Source organism: Glycine max, chromosome 10 (genome assembly GCF_000004515.6).
Source record: "Glycine max cultivar Williams 82 chromosome 10, Glycine_max_v4.0, whole genome shotgun sequence".
NCBI lineage: Eukaryota > Viridiplantae > Streptophyta > Magnoliopsida > Fabales > Fabaceae > Glycine > Glycine max.
This window is the reverse complement of record NC_038246.2, coordinates 51,526,799-51,554,652: the sequence shown is the minus strand read 5'-3', so window position 1 is coordinate 51,554,652 and position 27,854 is coordinate 51,526,799. Positions and strand designations below refer to the sequence as shown.

At 34.0% G+C, this 27,854-nt stretch overlaps 2 protein-coding genes across 2 annotated transcripts; both read left to right on the top strand.

The window, feature by feature from the left end:
• The first annotated feature begins 5,957 nt into the window (after positions 1–5,957).
• Positions 5,958–8,072, top strand: LOC102661485 (protein LAZY 1). The gene is made up of 5 exons (XM_006589739.3): positions 5,958–6,097; positions 6,186–6,252; positions 6,326–7,038; positions 7,126–7,387; positions 7,867–8,072. Exons 1-5 carry the CDS (start codon positions 6,092–6,094, stop codon positions 7,884–7,886), a joined length of 1,068 nt encoding a protein of 355 aa, XP_006589802.1. The 5' UTR covers positions 5,958–6,091; the 3' UTR covers positions 7,887–8,072.
• Positions 8,073–11,623: 3,551 nt separating this feature from the next.
• Positions 11,624–27,694, top strand: LOC100783273 (phosphoglucan, water dikinase, chloroplastic-like). The gene is made up of 18 exons (NM_001365124.1): positions 11,624–12,548; positions 12,644–12,730; positions 12,829–12,960; positions 13,223–13,348; positions 13,441–13,619; positions 14,450–14,534; positions 15,992–16,156; positions 16,263–16,315; positions 17,072–17,280; positions 17,377–17,495; positions 17,940–18,010; positions 18,225–18,342; positions 22,689–22,775; positions 22,853–22,939; positions 23,033–23,109; positions 23,240–23,390; positions 24,515–24,626; positions 26,367–27,694. Exons 1-18 carry the CDS (start codon positions 11,751–11,753, stop codon positions 27,269–27,271), a joined length of 3,561 nt encoding a protein of 1,186 aa, NP_001352053.1. The 5' UTR covers positions 11,624–11,750; the 3' UTR covers positions 27,272–27,694.
• Positions 27,695–27,854: the final 160 nt, after the last annotated feature.

The following is a 27,854-nucleotide window of genomic DNA, read 5'->3' as shown; positions in this document are numbered from 1 at the left end:
GTTATCTAGTACTTTCTAAATAGTTGAAACTTGACAACTACTCCATGCCTTTTGCAACATGTCCTTACTATATTTCTCTTCCTTCTTTTCCCCTTACATCAATCTTATAACTTCATGCCTCAACATCTAAATATTAATTTGTTAGTTTTGTTAGATATATAAAATATATTTAAATCCACAATTTCTCTCTTTTCCTCATGAATGAGTCAGCCTTATATTTTTTCACATCCTATATTTAATATCTTAAAATTGTATAAAGGGTAAAATTAAATTAGGAAAAAACCTGCTCAAAAGAACAAATGAGTAATCCTCAAACTCAATCTGACTGAGGCGTCACTGTAATTTCCAAAAAAGATTCCAGCATTCTTTAAATAGCTAACCAGTAACCAGACTCAGGGTATGGCTAAATAATTGAATAAAATTAGTGCCACCTTTTGACGCATAGCTATTGCAGAATGCACGATTAATGAATAAGGATCTCAAAGAACCACATTAATTGTGCATATATATAGTGCCATACAAAACTAATTTCCTATGGCCAATGTTATCATCACACACGATTCTGTTCACCAATATCCGCCTGACTCTGTATTGTATTCACGCCAATTTTGTATCTCTGTGTCTTTGGCAATTTACGTGAACTTTTCCAATATAGCATCCCACCATTAACTCGCTATCATTGAATGGGAAACACGCAACTGCATATGTATGTTGCTCAAACGATCATTTTTTTGCCACCCTTTCAACTCAGTCCCCTAATCACCCAGTGGATTGGTAAACCAAATTAAGAAACCCCTCTTTTTCAGCCAAATAATAACAATATATAATAATAGGTAAGATTGAGGTATTATATATATATATATATATATATATATATATAATGTGAATATTGTTTGTCAAAAAATTGTGGAATCCTTCTGTGGAGGCTAAAGAAACTTTATCCATATGTGTTGTTAACCAACCATGCAAGGAAAAAAATATAAAAATACTAATGTCCGGTATCAAATCAATGTTCATTCATAGCCACAAGTGGGTTAACAAAGCAGTTAAATCTGGACTACGAGCATCATGTTAGAAGATTAAAGAAGTGACTTTTTCATATGTTTGTTGTGGTTGTCATTATTTCTCCACATGATATTCATATAAAATGAGATCCAAGTTGGAATCGATGTACAGTAGTTTGAGGCCCCTGGTTGAGGGCATATATGTTTGTACTCACATGCTTCAGTAGAGTTAAATGACATGTAGACAACAAAGAATAGAATGTTATAACACGGCACTCGCAAAAATACCACAATGCAAGTTTGGCTTTCATATTAAATTCAAGGATCAAACGGTGATTATGCTTCTCAGTGCTCCCTATAGAGCTATAGATATATCCTCCTCTTGTCGGATAAAAGCCTTAAACCTTCCTATTATTAGTTTCGCAGAGGTTTTCAAACGAGATATGTACTTCGCCTTTTTTTGTTGCAACGTACAGTTTCATACTTCTACATGCAAGTGTAGATAGTGGCCATTCACCATACATTATTTTCGTAGCAAATAATTCTTACATAAGTAAGGGGAAAATGAAAATTGTGTTTCACCCTATAGAAGGCAAAATTATTCAAAGTGAATGTGCTAGGCCTAGGACCGTTATAAACTTCGTAAGCTGGCAGCCCTTGTGTTCACCCACATATATTTTCATTTGGTGGAAATAAAATTTCTTATTTTTAATTGTATTTGATCAGCCAAAATTAACGCTCCTGACCCTTTCAAAACTCTTTAGTAAAATTGTGCTTTCAAACTCCCAAGTTCCAGTCTCGTTATAAATACCGAGATTAATTGAACGTTTCAACAACAAATCAATACTCTCTCTATGATAAATTATTGCATGCGTGTCCTAGAAGATGAAAGACCAATTTACTTTAACGATGTTAAGTTAAATAGATTAAACTGTATAATTTTATTATTTTAAATATAATAGAAAATGGTAGTGGTAATATCACATTTGTTAAGAGAAAAGACTACAATTTACTCAAATTTATACCAATATACAAACATATATAAAATGAATACAATTCTTTTTGGCTGGTTTTGGTCTCTATATTTTTTAGACTATTTTATCATTAATAATATTGAAGTAGTAATAATAATAATTAATACTCTTTAATCTCTTGTTTTTTTTATTTTGTTTTGTCCCTCATTTTTATCCTAATAAGTTAATTTTTATAGTAACAACACAATATTATACTAATTAAAATTGACTTACTAATCAAAATTAGGTAACCACTCTCCATTATTTCATTTATATCTTATCTTTCATTTTTATTTATCTAATTATTTTTATGGTACAATTATTTATTTATACAAAGACTAGAAATTGAGAATAAAAATTAAAGAAGAAGAATTGTGGTGTGGGGGAATGGGTAAATTGCAAAGTTGGTTTTTCTTGTGAATGGCATAAACAGGATACAAAGTCTTAAGAATTAATCTTTATCTCTTTTTTTTTTTATTCCAACTCATTTTTACATATTTTTCTATATTTTATTTCTTTTGTTGATTACTACCTACTGCTTTACTTAATTTAAAAGATCTTTCATGAAATATATAGTTAACAATTGCATTGTTCATGGGGAGACAATTCATGAAAAAAGGAGAAGGGGAAATATTTTTTTAAGTCAAGATTATTGTGATTTTTCTATGATAATTAATTATTTTTATTTTTAGTTGTGTTATCTAATTTATTTTTAATTTTTTCATCTGAGTGTAACAGAATTCAAAAATTATAATTAAAAATTATTATATTAATTTTTTACTAACACAATAGACACATGTAGACATATAACAGTGACAACACTTGATTTTCCGTTAGTTATAATAATGAGAACTAATCACACCATAAACCAATAGTAAATGATTTTTTTTATTGTGTTGGAATCAGTTCATTTACACCAACTAGGATATCCTAACTTTTTTAAACATTACATGTGAAAACGAAGCCTGACCACGAGAATACGAATTATTTTACAGGAAGAGGGATTTTTCTTTTATGAAAAAAAGGGAACTAATCAGCTTCAAATAATTGTACTGCTAATGTTAAACGCTATGCACATCTTCATAATTCAATCACCATCGATAAGACGTTCCGATAATAATATTTTCCTAGGTGTTTTTTTTCTTATCATTATTTTCCTAGGTGATTACAGGCATCCAAGCAAGGTAGATAATTAATTTTTTTTATGCTTCGGTAGAAATTAATTTACACGCAAGTGGCTGGATGTATATGCAGGAAGAAGAGAGATAAATACGAAATTATTTAAAATTGGTTTAACAATTCTTTTGGTTTTTATAATAATTCTTTTAATTCTTATAATTTAAAATGTCACATTTTTATTCCTATAATTACATTTTTTTACTTTTTTTTGTCTAAAATTGATTACAGTTGAATCTAAATCTTTTAAAACTACTACAAAATTAAATCTAATGGCGAAAAACTGCCAAATAAATTAGACAGTTTTAGTTTAATTCGTAGTGTTTTTAAAGGATCAGAATGTAATTACATTAAGCGGTTTTAGACAGCAGAAACCAAAAGAAATAAAAAAAAAAACACAATACTATATGAATCAAATTAAATGTTTTAAACTATAAGCACTAAAAATATTTTTTTCCCATTATAAGAATCAAAATGTAATTATTTAAAAGATGAAACTAAAACAAAAAATTAAAATATTTTTCCTAAATAAATTGTTTCTAATCATATGTTATTCAATTCAATGTGGCTTAATTATTGTTTAGTCTTGAATTTGGGGGTGTATTTTTTCTAGTGCTTGAAATTTAATTTTTTTTTTCAGTCCTTGACTTTTGATATTATTTTTTAGTATCTAACATAATAAATTAGTATTTTACGGTGATTTTTAGCACTTTCTGATAGTTTTTATCACATTGTGATTGTGATAGTTTTAAAATGTAAATTCAAGCGGCTAAAAATAAAAATTAATTTATGACACACAAAATATCAATTTTGTATAGGACAAAAAAAAAGTTGAATTTTAGGAAGTAAAAAAAAACACACACTCTAAATTTAGACAATAATTAAATCTTGTTCAAAACTAATTTTGATACCCAAGATCAATTTTTATACTTATTTTAAAAGTTCTTGAAATCAATTTGACAAGAAAATTGATTGATTTTCCAAATTAAATCATAACATTGGTTCATTTTAAATACACATTTTAAAACTGTCACTAAATGCTAAAAAAATAGCCACAAAGTGCTAGAAACTAACATAAAGTATCAATTTATTACGTGAAAGAAAAAAAAAAGCACACCCCCCAAATTAAAAAACTAAAAGAATGATTAAGCCATTCAATACTGAAGAGACTTTTTGAGTTGTTTCTACTTCCTTGAATTTTAATTTAAGTAAAAATGTTACTTTCTTTGTCCCTTAATACTCCTTCCGGATTGAAACATAAGATAAAAAAACTCACATTCATTAAGAAAATTAGTTAATATTATTTTTAATAATTTCAATGAAAAAATTGTTCATTTCCTAAAATACTACCTCCCTTCTAAAATATAAGTTGTTTAAAGTTGTTGAACATGTATTAAGAAAAGTAATTAATTTGTTGAATTTCATAAAAAAATATCAGTGATTTTTTTAATATATCATTTTATCTCTAACTAAATAATACCCCTACTCATTACTCTCATTATACAAAATTTTCTCATAAATAATAAAAAATTCTTATACAAACTTGATGGACTAAGATCTTTCCACTTCACCTAACTCCATTATATACATATTACTTGTGGAAAAATAAGTGAATTTTGAAATTAATCAAAGATATAAATGCATGAGTAAATACTGCTGCCTTAAGAAAAAAATTTCACAAGAATTAAAAAGACTATTGCATTAATGCATCAAATATTGATTGAGTGTAATTTTGAAAAAAAAAATTAATGTAGTATTGATTTTGTAAAACGACTTGTATTTAATTTGGAATAATTTTTTTTCTCTAAAATGACTTATATTTTGATACTTTCATTTACATTAATTGTGTGGGATAAAAAAAATTGTTAAAAATAAAACTCTAATTAAACAAAGATATATTAAAGATACTATCATTAAATACGAAAAAATTAAGTAAAATTTACTTATATATTTTAGTGTAACACATATTTTTTGTTGCTTATATTTCAGTAGTCGAGAGAAACTATAAAACACTTACAACATAATTACACAAACCATAAAAAATAGTTATGTTAGTTAATTTTATCAGTTTTTTTAAAATACCAGAGACAGAGAGGGTTCGGTAGTCTGTTATAATGCATTTTGCTAATTATGTAAAATTTGATATACATAATAAAAAAAGATAAAATTAGATAATTCAATGACTGAATTAATTAATTTATATTTTACAAAAAGTAATTAAGAGGTTTAAATTAATATATATTAATGTTTTTTTAATTTAAACCTCTTAATTACTTTTTGTAAAATATAAATTAATTAATTCAGTCATTGAATATAAATCTCGAGTAAGGATACGGGTGACCTTAACAAAAGAAAAATCAATTTAAAGTTCCTAATTCATGATTCAGTTGCATCAAGGTCTGTTCTAACTTGTGTGTCTGAATTATGAAAGAGAGATTTGGGAGATTGTCATTTGTTTGTTTTTTCACCGATGAGATGGAAGGCATTTTACTCACATCTAAGTTGGCTTGGAGTATCCAATCTCAACTCGACTGCATGGGGTTGCGAACACCTCTGAGACTGAGACCAAACAAATTATATATGGTTACAAGAATTGAAAAGTGAAATTTATTTATACCAAATCATGGATATAAATTATGAGCCTCACAGTTATGTCGACCTTGCACATGATCGGATTAACATTGTTTAGGACCCACTAGCCATTAGCTAGCTTACTTGAATGTTGACATAGATTAACAAACAATCTTTGTAAGTATCTCTATGTTTTATCTCTCCACACACGTTGTGGAAAATCTTATGAAATAGAGTTCCAGCTTCTCTTACTTTTCCTCACAATTGTCAGGCAAAACTAGCTAAGCACAAGATTTTGTTTGAGCAACAATACTATCAAAGCTAAGGATGAAGGTAAGATCGATCAATTGTCTTTAGGATCGATGCGTATTCTTCTAGTTAAAGTACATGTATGTGCTGATGCATTATTTCTTTGCCGCAGTTACTTGGATGGATGCATAGAAAATTTCGCCAGAATAGCGCTGAACCGTTCAAAGACTTGATCATCGGTAAGTTTGTTTATAAAAAAAGTAGATAACTGGTGGAGCATGAATGAATAAAATGGTGATTAATTTGTGTCAGGAGGGAATTCTTGCGATGAGGAGCACAACTATCCGAAAGCAAGCTTTGGGAATTACAAACATGTGAAACAACAAAGTCATCATCAAAAAGAGCTAAGAAAATCATTCGATCATGATGAGTATGAGGAAGATTCAGCGGGAGCTATGTATGAGCTGTTCCATGGGTTCCTGGCAATTGGAACTCTTGGTTCGGAGGCATCAACGACGCCAACGTTTGCCATCTCTTTGGAGAACATAACCGAAAAGGAAGATGAAGTGACCGAGAATGAATTGAAGCTGATAAACGATGAGCTAGAGAAAGTTCTGGTACTGGGAGAGGATAATGACGAGCCATCGTCAATATCATGTGGGAGAAGCAGTCATGGAAGCATAATAACTCTGAGCGGAGGAGGGGGGAAGCCTGCTGCAGCTACGTTGTTGGAAGGAGATCAATCAAATGGAAATGCAGTTTGTCCACTTCAGGGGTATCTGTTTGGATCAGCAATTGAACTGTCTGAAACAACAACAACAGTTACAGTGGCAAAGAAGGAGCACAGGACTTCACTTGGGGAGCTGTTCCAGAGAACCAAATTGGCAGAGGAAAACAACAACTTTGGCCCAAAGGAAGCAGATAAATCTGCCATGCATCTCATGAAGAAAAAGCTCAAGAAAAAAATGCGAAGCTCCACCTCCACAACTGTTGATTCCGCTTCAGCAGACAGAAAACTGCATAAGGTGATCATCTATGTGTGTGTATATATCTTCCTTCTTTTCCAATATACTGTATATATGCATAATTAATATGCGCATGGGTGGTGGCAGATTCTCCATATGTTTCACAGGAAAGTTCACCCAGAAAATTCAACATCAGGTGCACAAAAGTGTGATAAATACCAAAAGAAGAAAACAATGAATGAGGGATCAGAGGAAGATATATTAATGATACAGCCCAAAAGAGCAGAACTGTCAAAGGAAAATTACACGCGACAGTATAAGATCCAACCGAATCCATTCCAGTTTACACTTGGCTGTGAAGAAGATTCTTCTGAGAATAAGGAACACTGGATCAAAACAGATGCCGATTGTAAGTATAAAGTCGTCGTTTTATTTGCAACTTCCATCTATCACATGGATCCACTTCATCCCCTACAAAATGAATTGATAACCTCGTATCCAATTAACTGTTCGTTTTAAGTAATAGTTATTATTTTGAATAATTAGACATGATTAAGGGAAAAATAAAAGACAAAGATAATAGAGGTTAAATAATTAATACTACAGTAGAGGTTGTTGTTATAATGGAAGAGAAATAGTGGTTTATGGGAGAGTTATAGGTGTAAAATTTGTACATAAAAAATCTCATCTTTTTATATATAAGTTTAATCCTACATATATACATTTGTTGAGATTTTAAAATGCATGCATAGAAACTAAAATGAGTAATTAATTTTTTTTATTGATGAATAATTAAACCTTTGATAAAAACCCCACTTTCAGTTTTTTGTCCCAATTCTTTTTCTATATATCTTGACTCAGATTATTTATTTATTCATTTTATTGCAGACTTAGTCTTGGAGCTCTAAAGACAAAGGAAACAAAAATAGCTAAGCTATCGTCCAGGGTTGCTAAGAAGTAATGTTGTGTTTGTACGATTTTTTTTATTTCTCAATGCCAGCAGCAAATGTTAAACATATGATATGAAAAACAGTTTGGGAGAAGTAAATAAGAGAGGTAGTCATCTTCCATGCCTACCTCTTAGCAGTGTAAAATATATGTTCCGTATATATAGTAATCATAGACAATATTTGCGGTTGAACAAAAACTGTCAATTATATATGTATAAATCAACTACGAATCATAATGGCGTGCAAGTAGAACAGTGGAAATTGAAAGGACTGGTAGAAGACGATTATGCAGAGTAATGGAGTATTACGTGTTAGTTTTATGGATCTTTGTTTTTGTTGCAAACTTCCAACTACATTGCATCCCATTTCATAGATGCGAACCATTTTAAAGTTCATTCTTAACATTTTGATATATAAACATTTTTAATTAGTTATTATTAAATAAAATCAAAAGGAGTTCTCTCCATAATTTTATTCCTTTGTATGAATCTTCCAATTTAATATGTATGATAAAATTCTTTATATAATAAATATTTTTTTTCACATATTCATTAGTAATTTAGAAAAGCATATAATCAAAATATATTTGAAAGAAGATATTTGGTTAAACAAGCTCTTGTAAAGAAAAACGTCAGAATTTAATTACAACAAGACTTAACCGTGTGTGATTTAAATATACTTTTTTTGGTACATTTAAATATACTTTTCTTTACTCCTAAAAACAATATACATTTTTTTAAAAATAAAATATATACATATAAATCATTATATTAAAGCAAAAAAGTTACTTGTATTTTTTTTTAATAAAATCTCTGACAAATAAATCACATTTTTATGATTTAATTTTTTATTTGAAATGGAACATGTTTCATATATATTAAACTAGAGGAAAATAATTTTTGAGTTAAATATATTAAATTACATACTATTAAAATTAGTTTTCTATTTTTTATTTTAATAAGTCGGATAATTTTGTTTGATTATTATTGGATTGATTTGAATTGAATTATAGACTTAAATAAAATAAAATGTGATATAAACTTAACCAATTAAAATTGATTGGATTCGTGGTCATTCCTTAAAGACCTAAATTGGTGTCCTACAGATTCGCTTGTTTCTCAGCAAAACGTAGTATATTGCCGTTCTTTCTTTATGCTTGGTTGGTGAGGAATTCTACCGTGGGAAAGTGAATTTAGATCATTGGAAGTTTGATCCAAGCGAGGGTCCACACTCCGATCTCTTTGTTTATTACTGCAAACATTGCAATGGAGTGTGCTCTGTTCGTATGCTATCGGGCGGAACAAGAATTGGAGTTAGCTTCTTTGAAGCTATTGAAGTTGAAGATAGTGATCTTCGAGTCACTGTTGCTGCTCCTTCTGCCCGTGGAGAGTTTTGGGTTTGAGGATGGAATAACAAGTCAAAGCTGCTTGTGGTCAGTTACATTCAAATCATGCTATCCTTTATGATTATAAGATGCTCCATATCTAATTCTTTTTTTTCTCTTACATTTCAGCTAGACAAGTTTCCATGGTGTCTTTCCAGAGCAAGTCAGGTTGAATCTCATTTTTTTTCTGTAAAAATGAGTTTGCGGTTTAAATTTCAGCTCTACTGTTGCTTACTTAGATACAAACCAGGGCAATACGTTGCAATTGAAAGTCTTACCTCCTATGATCATGTACTATATAACACATGCCCACATCTGGCTCATGGGTAAAATAACTCAACCTTGAGTTTTAAGCCGTTATTAGTTTTTTCAATTATAAAAGACCGCACTTTTATAAGACCTCATGTATCACTTTTTTCTTTAAAGTAAAAATTTGTATGTTTGGATTAAAATTTCTAAACTAAGTTTCTAAAAGTATTACAAGTTTTACTTCTTTCAAACCAAATTTTCATGCTAAAATTTACTCTCAAATATACTTTTGAGGGATAATCAAACATGATCCCAAACTCATTTTACTTTCAAACTTATTTTAGGAATCCTTCCATCGGAAATCCAAACACACTTGGTGTATGTTTGTGTTAATGTTGAGTTGCATCAAATGGCGTTCTGTCAAAGGACCTTCTTCGTTACTTTTGCATTTAAGTGCCTGGGAATTCATGCTACCAAGATTTCAATTGCAACACAAACACAACTTTCATGTGTACTTTGATTAAAGCTTATAAACTTTAGTTTGAATCAAGAGTATGTTATAAACTTAAGTCAGATAAAAAATGAGTTTATTATAACATCGTTTATGATTGGATATTTTTTATTCAAAAGTATGTTAATAAAATGAAATTTGTTTGGAAATATCAATCAAAATTATTTTTACTTCGTGTTTACAAATCAAAAGTTCTTTTACTTTAAAAGAATCAAATTTGTTGCTTCTGATCCAAATTCAAGTTTGTCCCAAATGTAGATTGTAGAAGTAATTTTTGGAGAATCCAATATCATACCAAAAAGTATTTTTGAGGCAAAAGTAATTTTGTCAAAGTATTATAATTATTGTTTTTGCGTTTATTTTTTTTTTTTTATATGTTGAATTTATATTGGAAAACGCACATGGTAGTTTCACATGCAATCTTAACACGCACCAAATTTGGAGCTGCAAAAGTATGCTTGAAATACCCAAATGAAATGGATCAAAATCTTACTTGCTATGACCATGTACCATACAACTATGTAGTATGCAAATACTTTTGCAAAATGTCAAGTTAACAAATATATAAAAAATTTACACCTAAAAGATAGATAACATTTGAATATTCAAATGAAAAAAGTGAAGATATCAGAGATGCCAAAAACAAATTTATTTATTTATTTTTACACGATTAATTTATAATTTAAGTAAATTTATTCATTTAAATTTAATTGTATATGAAATAAACACATGAATATTACTCGTATAAATGGATAATGCACTTCTTATAAAAAAGACGTCAATAATAAAAATGTTACAATAAACTGTAAGAAAAATTATCTATTGCCACTTCCTTCACAAAGAGGAGTGATAAGGTTGGTTGGTGAAAGAAGAAGAAAAAAAGTAGCAGATTTGATTTGTCGTGTTAACAAAAATTAATTATTAATATTTATTGATAAAAAATAAAACAAAAAAAAACTTCCTTCACAAGGTGTGTGTATTAGACTGCTGGGCATTTTTTTAGGAAAAATATGATAAGTTAGCATGGTTATTTCATTATGTGATGCAACCACATTTAAAAAAGATTGTGTAAGATTAATGAAATTGTCAATTGTGAGTTTACAAAAATTTGATTATACTAAAACACTAAATTTATTAAATATCTTATTTTATCTATAAAATTTAAAAAATATTAAAAGATTTACAACAACTCATACAATCTTATTTAATTAAGTAATGTAGACTCTTTTAACTTATTAAATATCTTTTAATAAGTTAATATATGTTTAAAAAGTTAATATTGCAAAGAAGAAAAAAAGATTGATTTTTAAGTGAAAGAATAGGTGTGAAGTTGTGAATAAGAGTAATTTATGAGTTTGGAAAGTATCATTTCCATGATACAAGTTATAAAAAATTATTTCAATAATATGTATTACATATGATTTCTCTTTTGTCTCTATCCGGTGTAAAAGGTTTGCATGAAAATAGAATAAATTTTTATTTGTTTTAATATTTTATTTTGAACGGAAATAACGTTGGCAGAAATATAATTTAGTGAGATGGATGCGATGCAGGTGTTGAGGTGTTGTCCACGTGTGTGGAGTGAGTGTAATAATATACTCGCTCTCCAAAGAAAGAAAATATCATATCCTTCTTCCTCCCTGATCCCAATATCCCATCCAGTGTGACTGCAATCGCAATGGATTCTCTGCGTGTCTATGCGTCTTCCATTCATCTCTGTCCTTCTCGGAACAGACAACATAACCCTAGTAACCATTTCAGATTCCTCCTTCCATCTATCCCTCCCCCTCCGCCTCACCTTCGCCCTCTCCATCTCCGATTGCCTCCGCTTATCTCCGCTGTCTCCTCCTCCCCCCAAACTCAAACTAGGGACGACCAAGACCAAGAACAAGAACAAGAACAAGAACAAGGAAAGAACAAGTCCCTGAAGAACAAAGTTCGTTTGCAAGTTCGATTAGATCACCAGGTTCAATTTGGCGATCACGTTGTCATTCGCGGATCTACCAAAGAATTAGGCTCCTGGACCAACAGTGTGCCCTTGAATTGGACCCAAAATGGATGGGTGTGCGACTTGGAATTTGAACAAGGGCAGGGGACCCTTCACATTGAGTTTAAATTCGTCACCGTCAACAAGGACGACACTTTAGTCTGGGAAGCTGGAGAAAACAGAGTGTTGAAAGTGCCAGGGGCAGGTAATTTTGCCACCGTGGCTACGTGGGACGCCACTCAAGAGACTTTGGAGCTACATTCTTTGGATGATGATGAACAAGTACAAGATGCAGATATTAATGAGTCTGTTTCCGAATCAGAGGCAAGTCCCTTTGTTGGTCAGTGGCAAGGTAAGCCTATTTCATTCATGCGATCCAACGAGCATCGGTCCCATGAAACAGAACGGAAATGGGACACTTCAGGTCTTCAAGGCCTGCCTCTCAAGTTCGTTCAAGCCGATCAAAGCGCAAGGAATTGGTGGAGAAAGGTACTGCCCTTCCCTCACCCTAACATAACTGCTCTATGGTATAATGCCTCTTTTAAATCAACATATTAACTTTATCTTTATTTTTCACTTTGAAGCTTGATATCGTGCGTGATATTATAGCTGGAAGTCTGCAAGGGGAAGATCGATTGGAGGCTCTCCTATACTCTGCTATCTATCTCAAGGTCTTGTTCTCTCTCTCTCTCTTCATTTTCAATCATCTTATCTATGTTCTTCTTATCGAATATCATCATCTGAGCCCTTCTTAGATCATCTCGTGCAGTGGATAAACACAGGGCAAATTTCTTGTTTTGAAGATGGAGGTCACCACCGGCCCAATAGGCATGCTGAGATCTCAAGGCTTATATTTCGTGAACTAGAGCGACACACTAGTCGCAAGGATATATCTCCACAGGTGATTTATATGAGGGTAGATCTTTCTGTCATAGGTTCAATATTGCAATAACCTTATTTCAGGTCGGATGAAGATAGTATAGTTCAAATGCAGTCAATTCGTTTCATATCTTCTTAATGTGTTCCATGTTAATTGTCCAAGAATTGGAAATTGTTCCAACAGGGTTGTTGATATAATATTTCTTTGCCACCTTTTCTATCTTACTGTCCAATAAATTTTATGCCTTACTTCTTTCATTTGCCATAATTTCATCAACATACAGGAAGTTCTAGTCATTCGTAAGATTCATCCATGTTTGCCATCTTTCAAGGCTGAATTCACTGCATCTGTTCCTCTTACTCGAATTAGAGACATTGCTCATCGGAATGACATCCCACATGACCTAAAGGTTGTTCTTTTCAAAGTACTTGAACTATGAAATCTCATTGTAGTTCAATGTTAATAATAGGTCAACTGTTTTCTGTATTGCTTATTCTCCAGTTACAAATTAAGCATACAATACAAAACAAGCTTCACCGAAATGCTGGACCTGAAGATTTGGTTGCTACAGAAGCTATGCTTGCTAAAATCACAAAAAACCCTGCAGAATATAGTGAACCGTTCGTGAAGGAATTCAAGATATTTCATCAAGAACTCAAAGACTTCTTCAATGCTAGCAGGTTTGACATGACTATCAGTCTATCACAAACATGACTAAGTATCCCTTGTAATCACATGTAAAAGTTTTGTTTCTTCTTCACATCAATTTCTGTTATTAAATTTTAACATTATGTTGTTTTCTATTGGAATCTCCCTAAATGATCACAGCCCCATCATTTGAATACACAATTCTTCATTTTGTATCACTGTAAACCAATAGACTGATCATGGAACTTCATGCATTTGAATCGCTGACTAGAAAATCTTCATTTTGAAGTAATCATATATTTCCTTAAGTCAGAAAATCAACTGGTTGAACACTATGTGATAGTTTCTCCTTTTAGGAGGTTCCATGTTCAATCCCATTGGAAGCAACTTGCTAAAGGGCTCCAATAAAAAATGGTGGCCCAATGCATTAATCTCCAGTGTTATGAAATGTGGGGAGTGTCATGCACTCCACATGCAGAAAGGCTTCTTTCAGGACTAGAACTTGTAGGCTGTGACTACCAAGGTCACAAGACAGCAACCTTCTTGTGCCAAGGCTTACCATCTCTTGGCCTACAGAGGGTGTGTGTGGGGGTGTGGTGGAGGGGGGGGGGGGGGGGGAGCTAACAATAAAGTATACTAAATTTCAAGGATATACTCAAATAATTTGGACTTGCATTACACTAGTCATTGGAAAATCATGATCTTACACTTTTGAGTGAGCAAAGCATACTAAATTTCGAGGATATATTCAAATCATTTGAACTTGTATCTAACTAGTACTGGAAAATCTCTGTCCAAAAAAAAAACTAGTACTGGAAAATCATGATTTGATGGTTTTACATATGGCTTTGTCATGTTCCAGTCTTGCTGAACAGCTAGAATCAATTCATGAATCTATGGATAAATATGGCATTTCAGCAATTAGTTCATTCTTGGAGTGCAAAAAGGTGAATTTACTTTTTCTAATTCTCTTGTATCTATATTTCTTTATTTGACTTCAAGGTTTGACACTGGAATAAACTAATCGGAATAAGATGTTAGATAACCCAGGGTGGAACAATTAGTTAGTTAGTGAGTTAGCTAGATAGGGGATGGAATACTTAGAAAATTATTAGTTGCATCTTTAGTCTCTCAGGTATTGCAATTGTGCCATTTTAGTTCCCTATGTTTCAACTGTGATAATTGGGTCCCTCAATATTTCTCCCATTCACAATCAAGTCCCTCCATCTTGATTTCGTCCAATATTTAACGTAATTAGCTGACGTGACAATCTGGACATGACATAGCAGTGAGTAAATACAGTGTACTAGCTAAAAAACATAGAATAGTTGAACTAAATGACCTAAAATATTGCTTTGGCTGTATTTACTTAATTGTGGTGTTGACGATGCTTGTGGGTAAATTATTATTTTTATGATAGCATCATAGCAGTGAACAACAGAAGGATGACTTAAAATATTGGATGGAATCAGGATGGAGGGACCTGATTTTAAATATGAAAAAACTTGGGGGACCTAATTAACCCAATTAGAACTTGAGGGGCAAAAATTGCACAATTGTTGGGGGACTAAAAATGCAATTAAGTCATTAGAAAAATAATGAATGTTAATGTTTCATATAAATAATTTTTGTGAGAATCCTGTGCATTACATGGGTATTTGTAATATAGGTGAAGTGTGAATTTTTTTTTCTAAGAGAAGGTTGGCTTAAAGGATATGAAATTATTTTTCTTGGTAATAAACTAACATAAACTAAAACAAAATATAATTGTTTGAAACTTGTAACTTTGAAAAAACTTAAAAGTCAGTTTAATTAATATAATAATATTTTAATGATGATTTTCAAACAACCCAATATGCTTAATGTTGATCAGAGAAAATTTGGTACTGATGGAAAAAAATTAAGAAACACGAAAGTATCATTTGATTGAATACCTAATTACAGAGGAAAAAAATATTGGTTTTATTAAATTTAAAAGTTTGAAAGACGTGTCACAAAATGGGGAAAACATATGACTGTGAGAAGATGTAGAGTGGTTATCCTATTTTCTAAAATATAATAATGGATTTAGGATAATAACTTGCTATCTTCTATGATGCATTATTCTCTCAGCCATTTGTTCTCTCTTGATTCTCTTTTAGTCAAAATACTTCTCCATGGATTATAGATGTAGAATACGAAACCCAAATAATTTATGCTCCTCAGATTCAGCACGAAGGTGAAATATTGTGGTTGTCAAGCTATAGCTTGGATAAGAACTTCCTCTCCTTTCCTCCTTTCCTCCTTTCTTGTGTGGGGGGGTGGGCAGCACTGTTGCATTGATCTTTTTCATGTGATTGTGGTATTTATAGTTGTTCTGATAATGGTATCTACTGATAAGAGACAATCTTTTATACTTTTCCAGAATATGGATGCTGCAGCAGAATCAACTGCTGCCACAGAAGAAGTAATTGAACTTTTATTTAAAACAATGGAATCTTTAAATGTTTTGAGAGAAACTATTGTAAAGGGACTTGAAAGTGGCCTCAGGAATGATGCTCCAGATTCTGCAATAGCTATGCGTCAAAAGGTGACACTAATTTTATTCAATTATTTAGCCAGACCTTGAGAGTCTGGTTAGCTATTTAAAGAATGCCAGAACATCTTTTGATTCTCATCTTTTTTGGAAAGTACAGTGGCGCCTCTGTGAGATTGGACTTGAGGATTACTCATTCGTTCTTTTAAGCAGGTTGTTGTCACACCTTTTTCCTAATTTACTCTTTTTACAATTGTAAGATATTCAGTAGTTGAATGCTTTTTTGTGAAATATATTAAGGACACATGTTGCAAAAAGCATGGGGTACTTGTTAACTATTAAGACAGTGGACACATGGGGGTATCTGTCTTGGAGGTATTTTTGTTGGGTTTTTTTTTGGATAGTGGACACAAGGGGGGTGTTATGTTTGTGTTTGTTAACATCCAGGTGTATGCAGGGGGAAGTCATGCATCTTTCTGTATGCAGGATAGCTGTATAAATTAAGATGCTTTATGGGAACCGGTACATGCTTAGTTTCGGTGTGTGGGTTTCTCAACGACACTGCTTACAGTGGTGCTGCTACATGTACATTTATTATGTGGCACTACTTGTGCTTCTTATTGATATATATTTCTTTTTCCGACAAAAAAAAGAACTATTTATACAGTACTAGATAACACTAGAATAATACATAATCTCAAAATACATGAGATAGATGTTAATTAGACCTTGAAATTAGTTAAAGAATTAAATCGATTGTCTAACACTTTAAAAGGGCAAAATATATGAAGTTTCATGTTGATTTCAAATAACTGCAAAATATTGGGAAGCTGTGAATTCAATCTGCCTATAATCTATATGCCACTTGATAAGGATTTAGTATGATTGAATTATGTAGAACTTGTTTGACTTTGATGGAGTTATAGACCGTTCTCTTGGTAGCACATTAACTTCTGAACACATGAATAGATTTCTCAATGAGTTTGAAGTTATGGGAGGTGCTCATCGGCTGGCTGAAAGCATTCAGTCAAAAAATCTAAACTCATGGAATGATCCACTTGGAGCACTTATTATTGGAGTCCACCAGCTGAAGTTATCTGGTTGGAAGCCAGAAGAATGTGGTGCTATTGAAAATGAGCTCATCACCTGGAGTAAAAGAGGCCTTTCTGAAACGGAAGGTAGCTTTCTCAGGTCTTTTCTTGAATTGTGTTTTTAAATCATTCTAGACAGTGTTGACTAATTTTTCATTTTAAATGTACTCCCTTTTATTCCAGGAAATGAAGATGGCAAGACTATTTGGACATTGAGACTGAAAGCTACTCTTGATAGATCAAAGAGGCTAACTGATGAATATACTGAAGAACTTCTTAAGATATTCCCTCAGAAAGTCCAGGTCCGTTGGAGAGTATTATTATGAGGATTATGTTAAAGGCCTGTGCCTTTAATGTCTAGTAAAATGATACTAAACCAATGACATAAAGCGAGGCTGAGTACAACCGAGACTAGGGAATACAAAAAATTCAAAAAGTTTGTACACTGAAAATATATAATTAACTTAACAGACAGTTTGCTAGTCTTAATAACTCTAAATAGCCTTAATTTGTGACCTATGAGGATCTTTGAAATTTTACACAACCTTTAATCAGAAATGAATCCGAACATTGAGACAAATTCAATTCAGACATAGGAAATCTTGATAGTAGTTCATCCTTCATTTCAAAGCTAAATAATATATGCCTTATGAGACTGGTACTGTTTGGTTTTCAAAGCTGGGTTCCTTTACATGTCAAATGCATATATCATGAAATAAATAAACTTGTCATTTTAAATGTTGCAGATACTAGGAAAAGCTCTAGGAATACCTGAAAACAGTGTCAGGACATATACAGAAGCTGAGATTCGAGCTGGGTATGATAATGCTCTATCCTTCATACTTTTCTTTTGTGTACATTATCCTTTTGCAATTTAGTAAGATAATTTTTTCAAGAATTATATTCTAAAGTGTTTTCACCAATATCTGTGATTTCTTGTCATGTTTATTCCTAGACTAAGGATTTCACTACCATTACCAAACATAACAAGTATATACATGATATCTAACTTTTCTACTGTACATTTTTAGTGTGATTTTTCAGGTTTCAAAACTATGTACTCTTCTTCTAAAAGCAGTTAGAAACACACTTGGTTCTCAAGGTTGGGATGTTCTTGTTCCAGGAACTGCTTTAGGAAAACTTGTTCAGGTACCACTACCAAGTTGCATTTAGAAATATCACGTACAATGTGATTATGATATTTACTGTGTGCTTGTGAGTTTGAGAGAGAGAGACCTTTATGGAAAACCCTTATTGAATTTATAGAAGTGAATAATCCCTTACCTATATTTTAGAAGTGAATGTATCCTCATACTAAAACTACTAACACTGGTGCAAGATGGAGCATAAATGATAATGATGCCTAACTTCTTGTCACTAATAGTATTCTGTACAGCATTATGGGTTTTTTTTTCTCACATTAGTACATTACCATCAAGATTTATTTTGACTGCAAAGACCCACTTGCAGCCTATAGCATATTTGTGTTAAGGTAATGGAACCAAAAGACAGGTCTCATTTCTCTCCAGAGCCACCTTTTCCATCTGCACACTCTCACCACCCATCACGGGCAAGAGCCTCTGAAGCTTCACTCTTGGCAAGATAGAGTCCATGAAAACAGTAAAGTACTAATAGGATGGAGACACATGGTGTAAGACACAACAACAACAATAATAATATAAAATAAAAATGAGATCAAGTAATTCTATACTATCAATTATCAAACGGAAGTCCTCAAGTTGTGGGAAGACGGGAATTTATAGCTCTCAATACAAGCAAAACCTAAAAACAAAGTAATAACCAAAATAGGTAACAAACAAGGTTAGAGATATCCTCATCCTTGACTAACATGAGAGAGAGAGAGAGTGATGTGTAGAGAGATATGAGAGAGAGAGAGAGAGAGGAGAGTCAGAGAGAGATACAAAGAGAGGTTGAGGGAACACAACAGAGCATGGGTGAGAAAGGGACCAAGTCACAACTATGACGGGAAATGGTACAGTCAGCGAGCAGCATGGAAAGGAGCAGCAAGGCAAAGGGATGTGGAAATTAGTAACTGGAGGGATGCAACAGACGTCCACTCCTTCTACTTCACACGATTTCCGGAGGAAATGGGGGAGAAGGATATGTGGCTGAAGTTTAAGACATGGGGAGATGTGCGAGAGATTTTCATTGCAAAGCACAAAAACAGGAATGAACGGCGGTACGGTTTTGTGCATTTCAAAGGAGTTGAGGATGTGAAGCTTCTTGAACAATAGCTAGACAGCATGGTTATCGGTGGCCTTAAACTCCATGCTATCCTCCCTAAGCACGGAAGGCAGAGGACGACAGCTGGGAAATCTAACTCGAAGGGAGGTGCAAAATAAGGTGGGCATGAATAGGAGTAGAACAGGCATGGGTGGTTAGGAACATAGCAAGAATGACATGGTATTCAACACAGGGGATGCACGAATATCGAATCAATATCCACACCAAAGGACAAAGTCAAGGTCGTACGCGAAGGTAGTGGTGACAGGCAATAGAAGTGTGGGGAGGAGAGAGTTCCAGGGGTACAAGCATCAAACATCAATAACATCTCACTCATCACTGCAGTTGAGCATACCCATGGAACAGGTGAAACGTTTCTATAACACCTGGGTTGGGAGACTGAGGAAATTGTCGGTGCTCAATAGATTAGAAGATAAGCTCATGTGGGAGACAAGACAGGAGTTAAGCCAAACTATCTTGGGGATGACATGGTCCTAGTGGTACAGGCCTAGAAGTGGAAGATGTACCTTGAAGGGGTACAGGCCTAATGGGACAGCCAAAAGCTGACTGGACAGGATCCTAGTATCTGCAGAATGGCTTAATAAATGGCAGGGTAGAAGATGGCAGGCTAGACAGGATCCTAGTATCTCACAATTAATGGGAACTGCAAACACAATATGCTAAGAGGACTTCTTGTCGATGTTTGTTGGATAGAAGATCCCAACAGGATCAAAGAAGAGGCCCGTCAAGACTTCTTGTTGATGGTTGTTGGATAGAAGATCCCAACAGGATCAAAGAAGAGGTCCATCAGTTCTTTAGGAAGAGATTTGAGGAAAGTGAGGAGGTGAGGCCGAGGCTAGATGGGGTAATTTTTCAGGTAATTGCACAAAATCAAAATGATTTCCTGATAGATCGTTTTCATGAGAAGGAAGTAAAAGATGCATCATAGAAACAATCTGATTTTCCAAGGAAGTCCTTTCGACCCCTATAAAGTCATGGATCATGCCATTTACCTTCTTTGGTCCTGGTTCAAGGCTATAGATAAAGATTTTAATACCAGCTTCATCCACTGGTCTTCCAATATTTCGAAGTCCTTTGGATAGTTTTGATGGGTTTCCTTAATCTCATGTTTTAGGATGGGCTTTTTGGAGGGCAGCACTCTGGTGCTTTGTATGTATCTCTAGTACCACTGGTACTAGTTTTTCTATTAATAATATATATATCTTTTGCCTTCCAAAAAAAAAAAAGATGCAGTGTGGGAATGTGGGAGAGATAAATGCCCCAAACCGGATGGATTAAACTTCAAATTTATGAAGGAGTTCTGGGATGTAATTAAACCTGAGGTGCTTAGATTCTTGGACGAGTTCTATGTAAATGGCAGATTTTCGAAGGAAACAAATGCTTCGTTCCTAGCACTAATCCCCAAAGTACAGGATCCACAGAACCTCAATCAGTACAGACCTATATCCCTGATAGACTACATCTACAAGATTGTGGCTAAATTGCTAACAAGAAGATTGAAGAGGTGCTGCCAAATGTTATTGATGAGCGACAAACTGCCTCTATTGAAGGCAGACACATGCTACATAGTGTAGGACATTGCTAATGAAGCGGTGGAGGAAGTGAAAAGAGGTTCTAAGAGCTGCTTGGTGTTCAAAGTCGACTATGAGAAGCCATATGATTCAGTTAGTTGGGATTTTCTGGTCTACATGCTTTGGAGGATGGGGTTTTGTCCTAAGTGGATCACTTGGATTGAAGGATGTCTTAGATCAGCCTCTATCTCCATATTGATCAATGGGAGCCCTTCAGCTGAATTCATTCCCCAAAAAGGACTTAGACAAAGGGATCCATTAGCCCCCTTCTGTTTAATATTGTGGCAAAGGGTTTAACGGGCCTAATGAGAGAAACTTTGCAAAAGAATCAGTTTAAGGGACTCTTGGTTAGAAGAAATCAGGTTGAAATTAGTATCATGCAGTATACAGATGATACCATTTTCTTTGGGGAAGCATCGATAGAAAATGTGAGAGTTATCAAGGTGATGCTAAGGAGCTTTGAGATGATGTCAGGTTTAAAAATAAACTTTGCAAAAACACAGTTTAGGGTGATTGGAATGCCATTGCATTGGACGAAGAATGTTGCAACCTACCTTAGCTGCAGCCTGCTGTCTATACCTTTTACCTACTTGGGTATCCCGATCGGGGCAAACCCAAGAAGTAGTGTGACTGAGGATCCTATTGTCAAAAAATGTGAGCGTAAATTGGTAAAGTGGAAACAAAAGCATATATCATTTGGGGGAAGGGTGACTTTGATAAAGTCAGTCCCAAACTCAATTCCTATTTACTTTCTTTCATTTTTCAAGATCTCGAAGAAGGTGGTACATAAGCTGGTGAAACTACAGAGATGGTTCTTGTGGGGTGGAGATACAGAGCAGAAGAAGATCGCAGGGATTAGCTGGGAATCAGCATGTCTATAGAAGGAGAAAAGAGGTCTGGGAATCAGAGATTTAGGAGAAAAAAGGTCTGGGAATCAGAGATTTGACCAAGTTTAATTGTGCTCTTCTTGAAAAATGGAGGTGGAATCTGTTTCATCATCAAGGAGAGTTATGGGCTAGAGTGCTGGATTCAAAATATGGTGGGTGGAGGAACCGGAATGAGAATAGAAGGAATTCCGTAGAATCTGTCTGGTGGAAAGATCTTAACTCTATATGCCACAGCTTTGGGGAGGAAATCTCGTTCAAATCTGGAATAAAATGGAGCGTGGGTTCTGGTTCAAAGGTTAGGTTTTAGGAAGATGGGTGGAAGGATGATGGGATCCCTCTGATGATAAAGTACCCTAGACTTTACCTGAATTCGAACCTAAAAAACCATTACATTCAACAGTTAGGGAGCAGTTCAGGTGGAGCCTAGGAGTGGTTCCTGCAGTGGAGGTGAGAGATACCTATGGGTGCCAATTTTTTGTGAAAGGATTTGACATACCTTTCTACTATTGGTCCAGCAATATCAGAGAGGGCTTTGTAATAAGGGGGAATTAGGATTAGGTGCTGAGATGATCTATGTAACCTATACAGTCTGAGTTTTGGTTTCTTAATTTGCTGAATAGTTTGTATTAGGGAACCAAACCTCTGCATGGGAGACTAATGTGTGTACATATAACAGTACCCCTTGTGCTGCTTTATCATATTAATATATACTACTATTTTTGCGGATAAAAAAAAATCTTGACTAACATGAATTTGGATTTCTTTGACCTAGGTTGAAAAAATTGTTCCTGGTTCACTACCATCATCAGTTGAAGGACCTATTATCCTTGTTGTTAACAAAGCGGATGGTGATGAAGAGGTATATATATTTGTATTTCTTTGAGAGTTTATGGAAATACTAAATATATTAAGATTATAAGTTGATTACTCTGGCAGGTAACAGCTGCTGGGAGGAACATAGTGGGAGTTATACTTCAGCAAGAGCTGCCTCACTTATCTCATCTCGGTGTTAGGGCACGGCAGGAAATTTTTCTTTCTAAATATCCAATCAATAATTTTGAAGTTTGAGTATATACAATATGTCAATGACATTCATACAGCTATTGTTTATTACAGGAAAAGGTCATCTTTGTCACGTGTGAAGATGATGAAAAGGTTGCTGATATACAAAGGCTGATTGGGTCATATGTGAGGTTATATTGTCAAGACAATTTTCCCATCCATGAATACTTATTTCAAAATATTTTGATATAATCTTGTGAGCATATCTAATGCAATAATGTTTTCCATTTTCTCCTTTCCTGGTTCAATTTAACTTTTCAGATTGGAAGCATCAACTGCTGGGGTTAATCTGAAGTTGTCCTCTTCAGTTGACATAGAAGACAATTCTTCCATTAGAAGTTCTTCTGATGACTGTGTCTCTGGAGTTGAGGTTCCTTCTTTTTCTTCTGGTAGAATCTCCAATTTTGATCAGGTAGAGAATGATAAAATTATCCACTTAATTTTTTTTTGGCTGAGTTGATATTTTGGAGATAAATCCTAGGCTGGTGAAAGTAGTGACATTTAGGGTTGAAAAATTAGACAATTATTTTATTTTAATTTAAAAAAACTATTTTGTAAAACAGTTTACGGAGCTAATCATACACCCCCAACCTACTGGTTCAGCATCCATCAACCCTGTATCCTACCATAAGTATTAGAGTAAGTATGCAACACTCACACCATACCCCGCAACAGCTGCACTTTCTTTAACCTAAACTGCCCCCTCAATCTTGTGGCCACTAGTCAGACTACCTTGAACCTTTGCATTGTCACGGTGTCACCAAATAGCACCTATCTCTGCTTGTTGGGTAATCAACGCTCCCACAAATAAAATTACCCACCCTCACAAAGGATCATGAGAACACAATAAAGATTACACCGTAGGAAAAATAATAACAAATACAAGAATTTAATGTGGTTCAACACCTCTTGCTTACGTCCACGGAACCGTCTCAAAAGTATTTCACTATCAAAAAATGATTACAAGATTGTAATCCACCCTAAATAGTGTATCACTCTACAAACCCGAGTACCCCACTTAATGGTTACAAGAAATGATAACACTCTCACATAAAAACACTTTTCTTTCAACAAAGTGACTTTATTTCACAATCTCTCTTCTCACACACTCTTTCTTCATGTGTTTCTTCTCCACTAATTCTCTTCTCTATTTATAGTGAAGATTGTCATTAACTATAGGAAATAAGTTTTCTTGAAAGTTGAAACAAAAACAACTTCCACTGCATCCATTCAAATAATCTTCATCTAGTAAAATGTAATCTTTCACTTTGCATTTAATCCACCTAAATCTTAGTGATAAAAATACAATTCCCAATATGTATGCACCTTATCTTTTGACTTGAAACTCTACATTGTCTTATTCTCGGAACTTGCTAGCATCACCTAACTCTTGCTTTATATTATGACATGTCATGTCATGTCAATCTCTTATTATTCAGAGTAATGATTTTTATTGCCAAGCATTTATTCTATTACAATTCTCTTAATTCTTCGTAAAAATGACCTCTAATGCATAATTTTTCTTTTAATATCAAGGGTGCTTCTTCTGGAAGAGTTATCTTGCTTCCTGATGCAGAGCTACAGACTTCAGGTGCAAAGGCTGCTGCATGTGGTCACTTATCATCATTGTCTGCAGTTTCTGATAAAGGTAGGATTCAATAAAAGCAATGTGTTGCCTAAATATGTCAGACCATCATTATCGCAATATATTGATTGACTTCAACTCAAGTAGTGTCATATTTTATCTTTCTAATGATATATTTCTTATGGATTGATACTATGTCCTGTTTTAAAACGCTCTCTCTAGTTTGCTAACACTCATAAGGAATGAAATTTCAGCTCTATTTTTTTTTAGACTAGCCAGCTCAAGACTTTATCCTTAGAGAATTTTATTGAAACAATGCTTTAAATCTTCTTGTTCATCTGAAAATTGATGTTATGTTTTTTCATGAGCTGAAGTCTTGGAGTTGCTTTTTCCCATATATTCTAGGAGGATGTGTTGTGGTCGGATTCTTTACTCTTTCCTCTAAACGAATTCTTCTTTTATACGCAAAACAACCAACCAGTTATCTACTATAATAACAAATAGGTTAATATTATTGTCCACATATCAAGTCATTGAGGGTAGGGAAACACTGATTTATATGCATACTGTTCTGCATGACTTTGCATAAGATATTCATCAGTGTTAAGTCTCAATTCTCAAATAAGCTGTTACATATGCACCCTAGAATGTTTTTTGCAATGGCTTAAGTATGTTTAGTCCCTCTAATTAGGGTTATAATTTTTTTAAGTCCCCCAAATTAAAGTTTGTTTTTTTAGTCCCCCCTCAAAATTGACCCACTTATATAGTTTATCTCAACATTATCTTTAGTTTTTTTTTTTTGCTCGGCACATTATCTTTAGTTGATGTGAGATTCCAACATGTATCCTTTTGTCCTTGACTACCGGTGCCCATGTGAGACTTTTAACACACCCCCTCCCCCCTCTAGCTAGGGGTGACCACAATTTAGGTGATTTTTTCCAACATCCCCTCTCACGCTCAAAGCTACCTCTGCCTAGATGATGACAGACACAGGGACCCATCTAGGATAAGTTTTGATATCATGTCAGAAAGTGGGTTTGGACATAACTCAATATTATAAAATCAGCTTTTAAGGTGAGGATTGTTTTCCACTTATATAATTTATCTTGACACTATCTTTAATCGATGTGAGACTTCAATATGTCCCCGTTTTGCCCACGGCTACTTGCCATGTGAGGCTTTCATCACCCCCTCTATCTAAGGGTGACCACAATTTAGGTGATTTTTTCCAACAATATTTAAGCCTTTTGCAATTCTAACAGTTCGAGTCCTTCATTAAAAAATGTATATAATTATCAAAATTGGACATTTTTAGTTTGAAGCAATAACATTTGTCCTCTTGATAAAACTTTTATCGCTAAAAAATTTGGTCCACTCATGCCATGTCTTATATGCATGTCATGTCATATTTCAAAATGTCATCTGATTTAAACATGTTAGCTTAAAACATGTAAAACCAAAATTATGCTCTTGTCACTGATTATATCAGCTGCATTTTCCTGCAAATTTCATGTTTCTGAATTTTTTCTCCCGCTTTCTGTACAGCTTTGCTTTATGTTCTTATATTCAAATAGACTGAAGTGCTAAGTTAAACCATACTATTTCTTTTTAAGATCTTGTCAATTAAATGAGATCTTTGAAGATGATTGCTGATGGTGGTTAAGATGATTTTGGAAGATGCCTATGCAATTTTAATTTTCAGTGATCAGAATCATAGACTAACTGGTGATATCAATATAATAATTAACAACAATTATATTTTCTTGCAAATCATATTTCTAATATCTGAATTTTGAATGACAGTTTACAGTGATCAGGGAGTGCCTGCTTCTTTTCGAGTTCCTTCTGGGGCAGTTTTACCATTTGGATCCATGGAATTGGAGCTAGAGAAGAGCAATTCGACTGAAGCATTCAGGTCTATCCTGGAAAAGATAGAAACAGCCAAGCTGGAGGGTGGTGAACTTGATGTTCTATGCCATCAACTCCAGGAATTAATTTCTTCCCTGAAGCCATCAAAAGACATAATTCAAAGCATTGGGAGAATATTCCCAAGCAATGCACGTTTAATTGTTCGATCCAGTGCCAATGTTGAGGACTTAGCTGGAATGTCAGCAGCTGGACTTTATGAATCAATACCCAACGTTAGTCCTTCCAATCCAACAGTTTTTGGAAATGCAGTTAGCCAAGTATGGGCTTCACTGTACACTCGGAGAGCAGTTTTGAGCCGCCGTGCTGCTGGTGTTCCTCAGAAGGAAGCTTCGATGGCAATACTGATCCAAGAAATGCTTTCACCGGATTTATCATTTGTACTACATACCGTGAGCCCAACAAACCAGGATAATAATTGTGTGGAGGCTGAAATTGCTTCTGGCCTTGGTGAAACTCTAGCTTCTGGAACCCGGGGTACACCATGGCGTATATCATCTGGGAAATTTGACGGGCAAGTGCAAACATTGGCTTTTGCAAACTTCAGTGAGGAATTGCTGGTACGAGGTGCAGGGCCTGCAGATGGGGAGGTTATCCGTTTGACTGTTGATTACAGCAAGAAACCACTGACAGTTGACTCAGTTTTCCGTGGACAACTTGGTCAACGTCTTTGTGCAGTTGGGTTTTTCCTGGAGAGAAAGTTTGGTTGCCCACAGGATGTGGAAGGATGTCTTGTTGGAAAAGACATCTTTATCGTACAGACAAGGCCCCAACCCCTGTAGAGATCTCCTGTTTCTCTCTCGATACGGCTGCATCGCACCGTAGTTGCTGGGAGTACACATTTAATACAGGAAGCACATGCTTATCTATTGCACCAGAGCTATGTTCTCCAGCATGTACGTGATGGAAATGGAATGAAGTTCGACTTCGACAAATTGTTGGATATGAAATCAGCCGTTACGGTTGGTCTGTCTACGATTGTATCTTGTGTAAACTACGTAGATTTATTTCTTGAATTACATTTTTGTGACATCATGATATTTAAAAAGCTAGCTTAATACGCATCAAGTGTCTAATCTCTTTTATTAGTCCCTCCATGTTGAACACACTTTTACCTCTTCTGTTTTTCAGAAGACCTCGTGTTCATATCTCATTTCTTATGTAAATGTAACCAATAAATATATCTTTCACCAAGGATTTCCATATAATGCCCACAGATAGTTGCTGCTAGAGTTAGCCAAATAATGATTAACTGACCTTATTACTATGAAATTCATTTCAATACTTAGTACTTGACCCAGATTTAGGTGGAAAAATAAAAACTTCCGGGTAATTACGTGGACCCTTGAAGTTGATGTGGGTGGT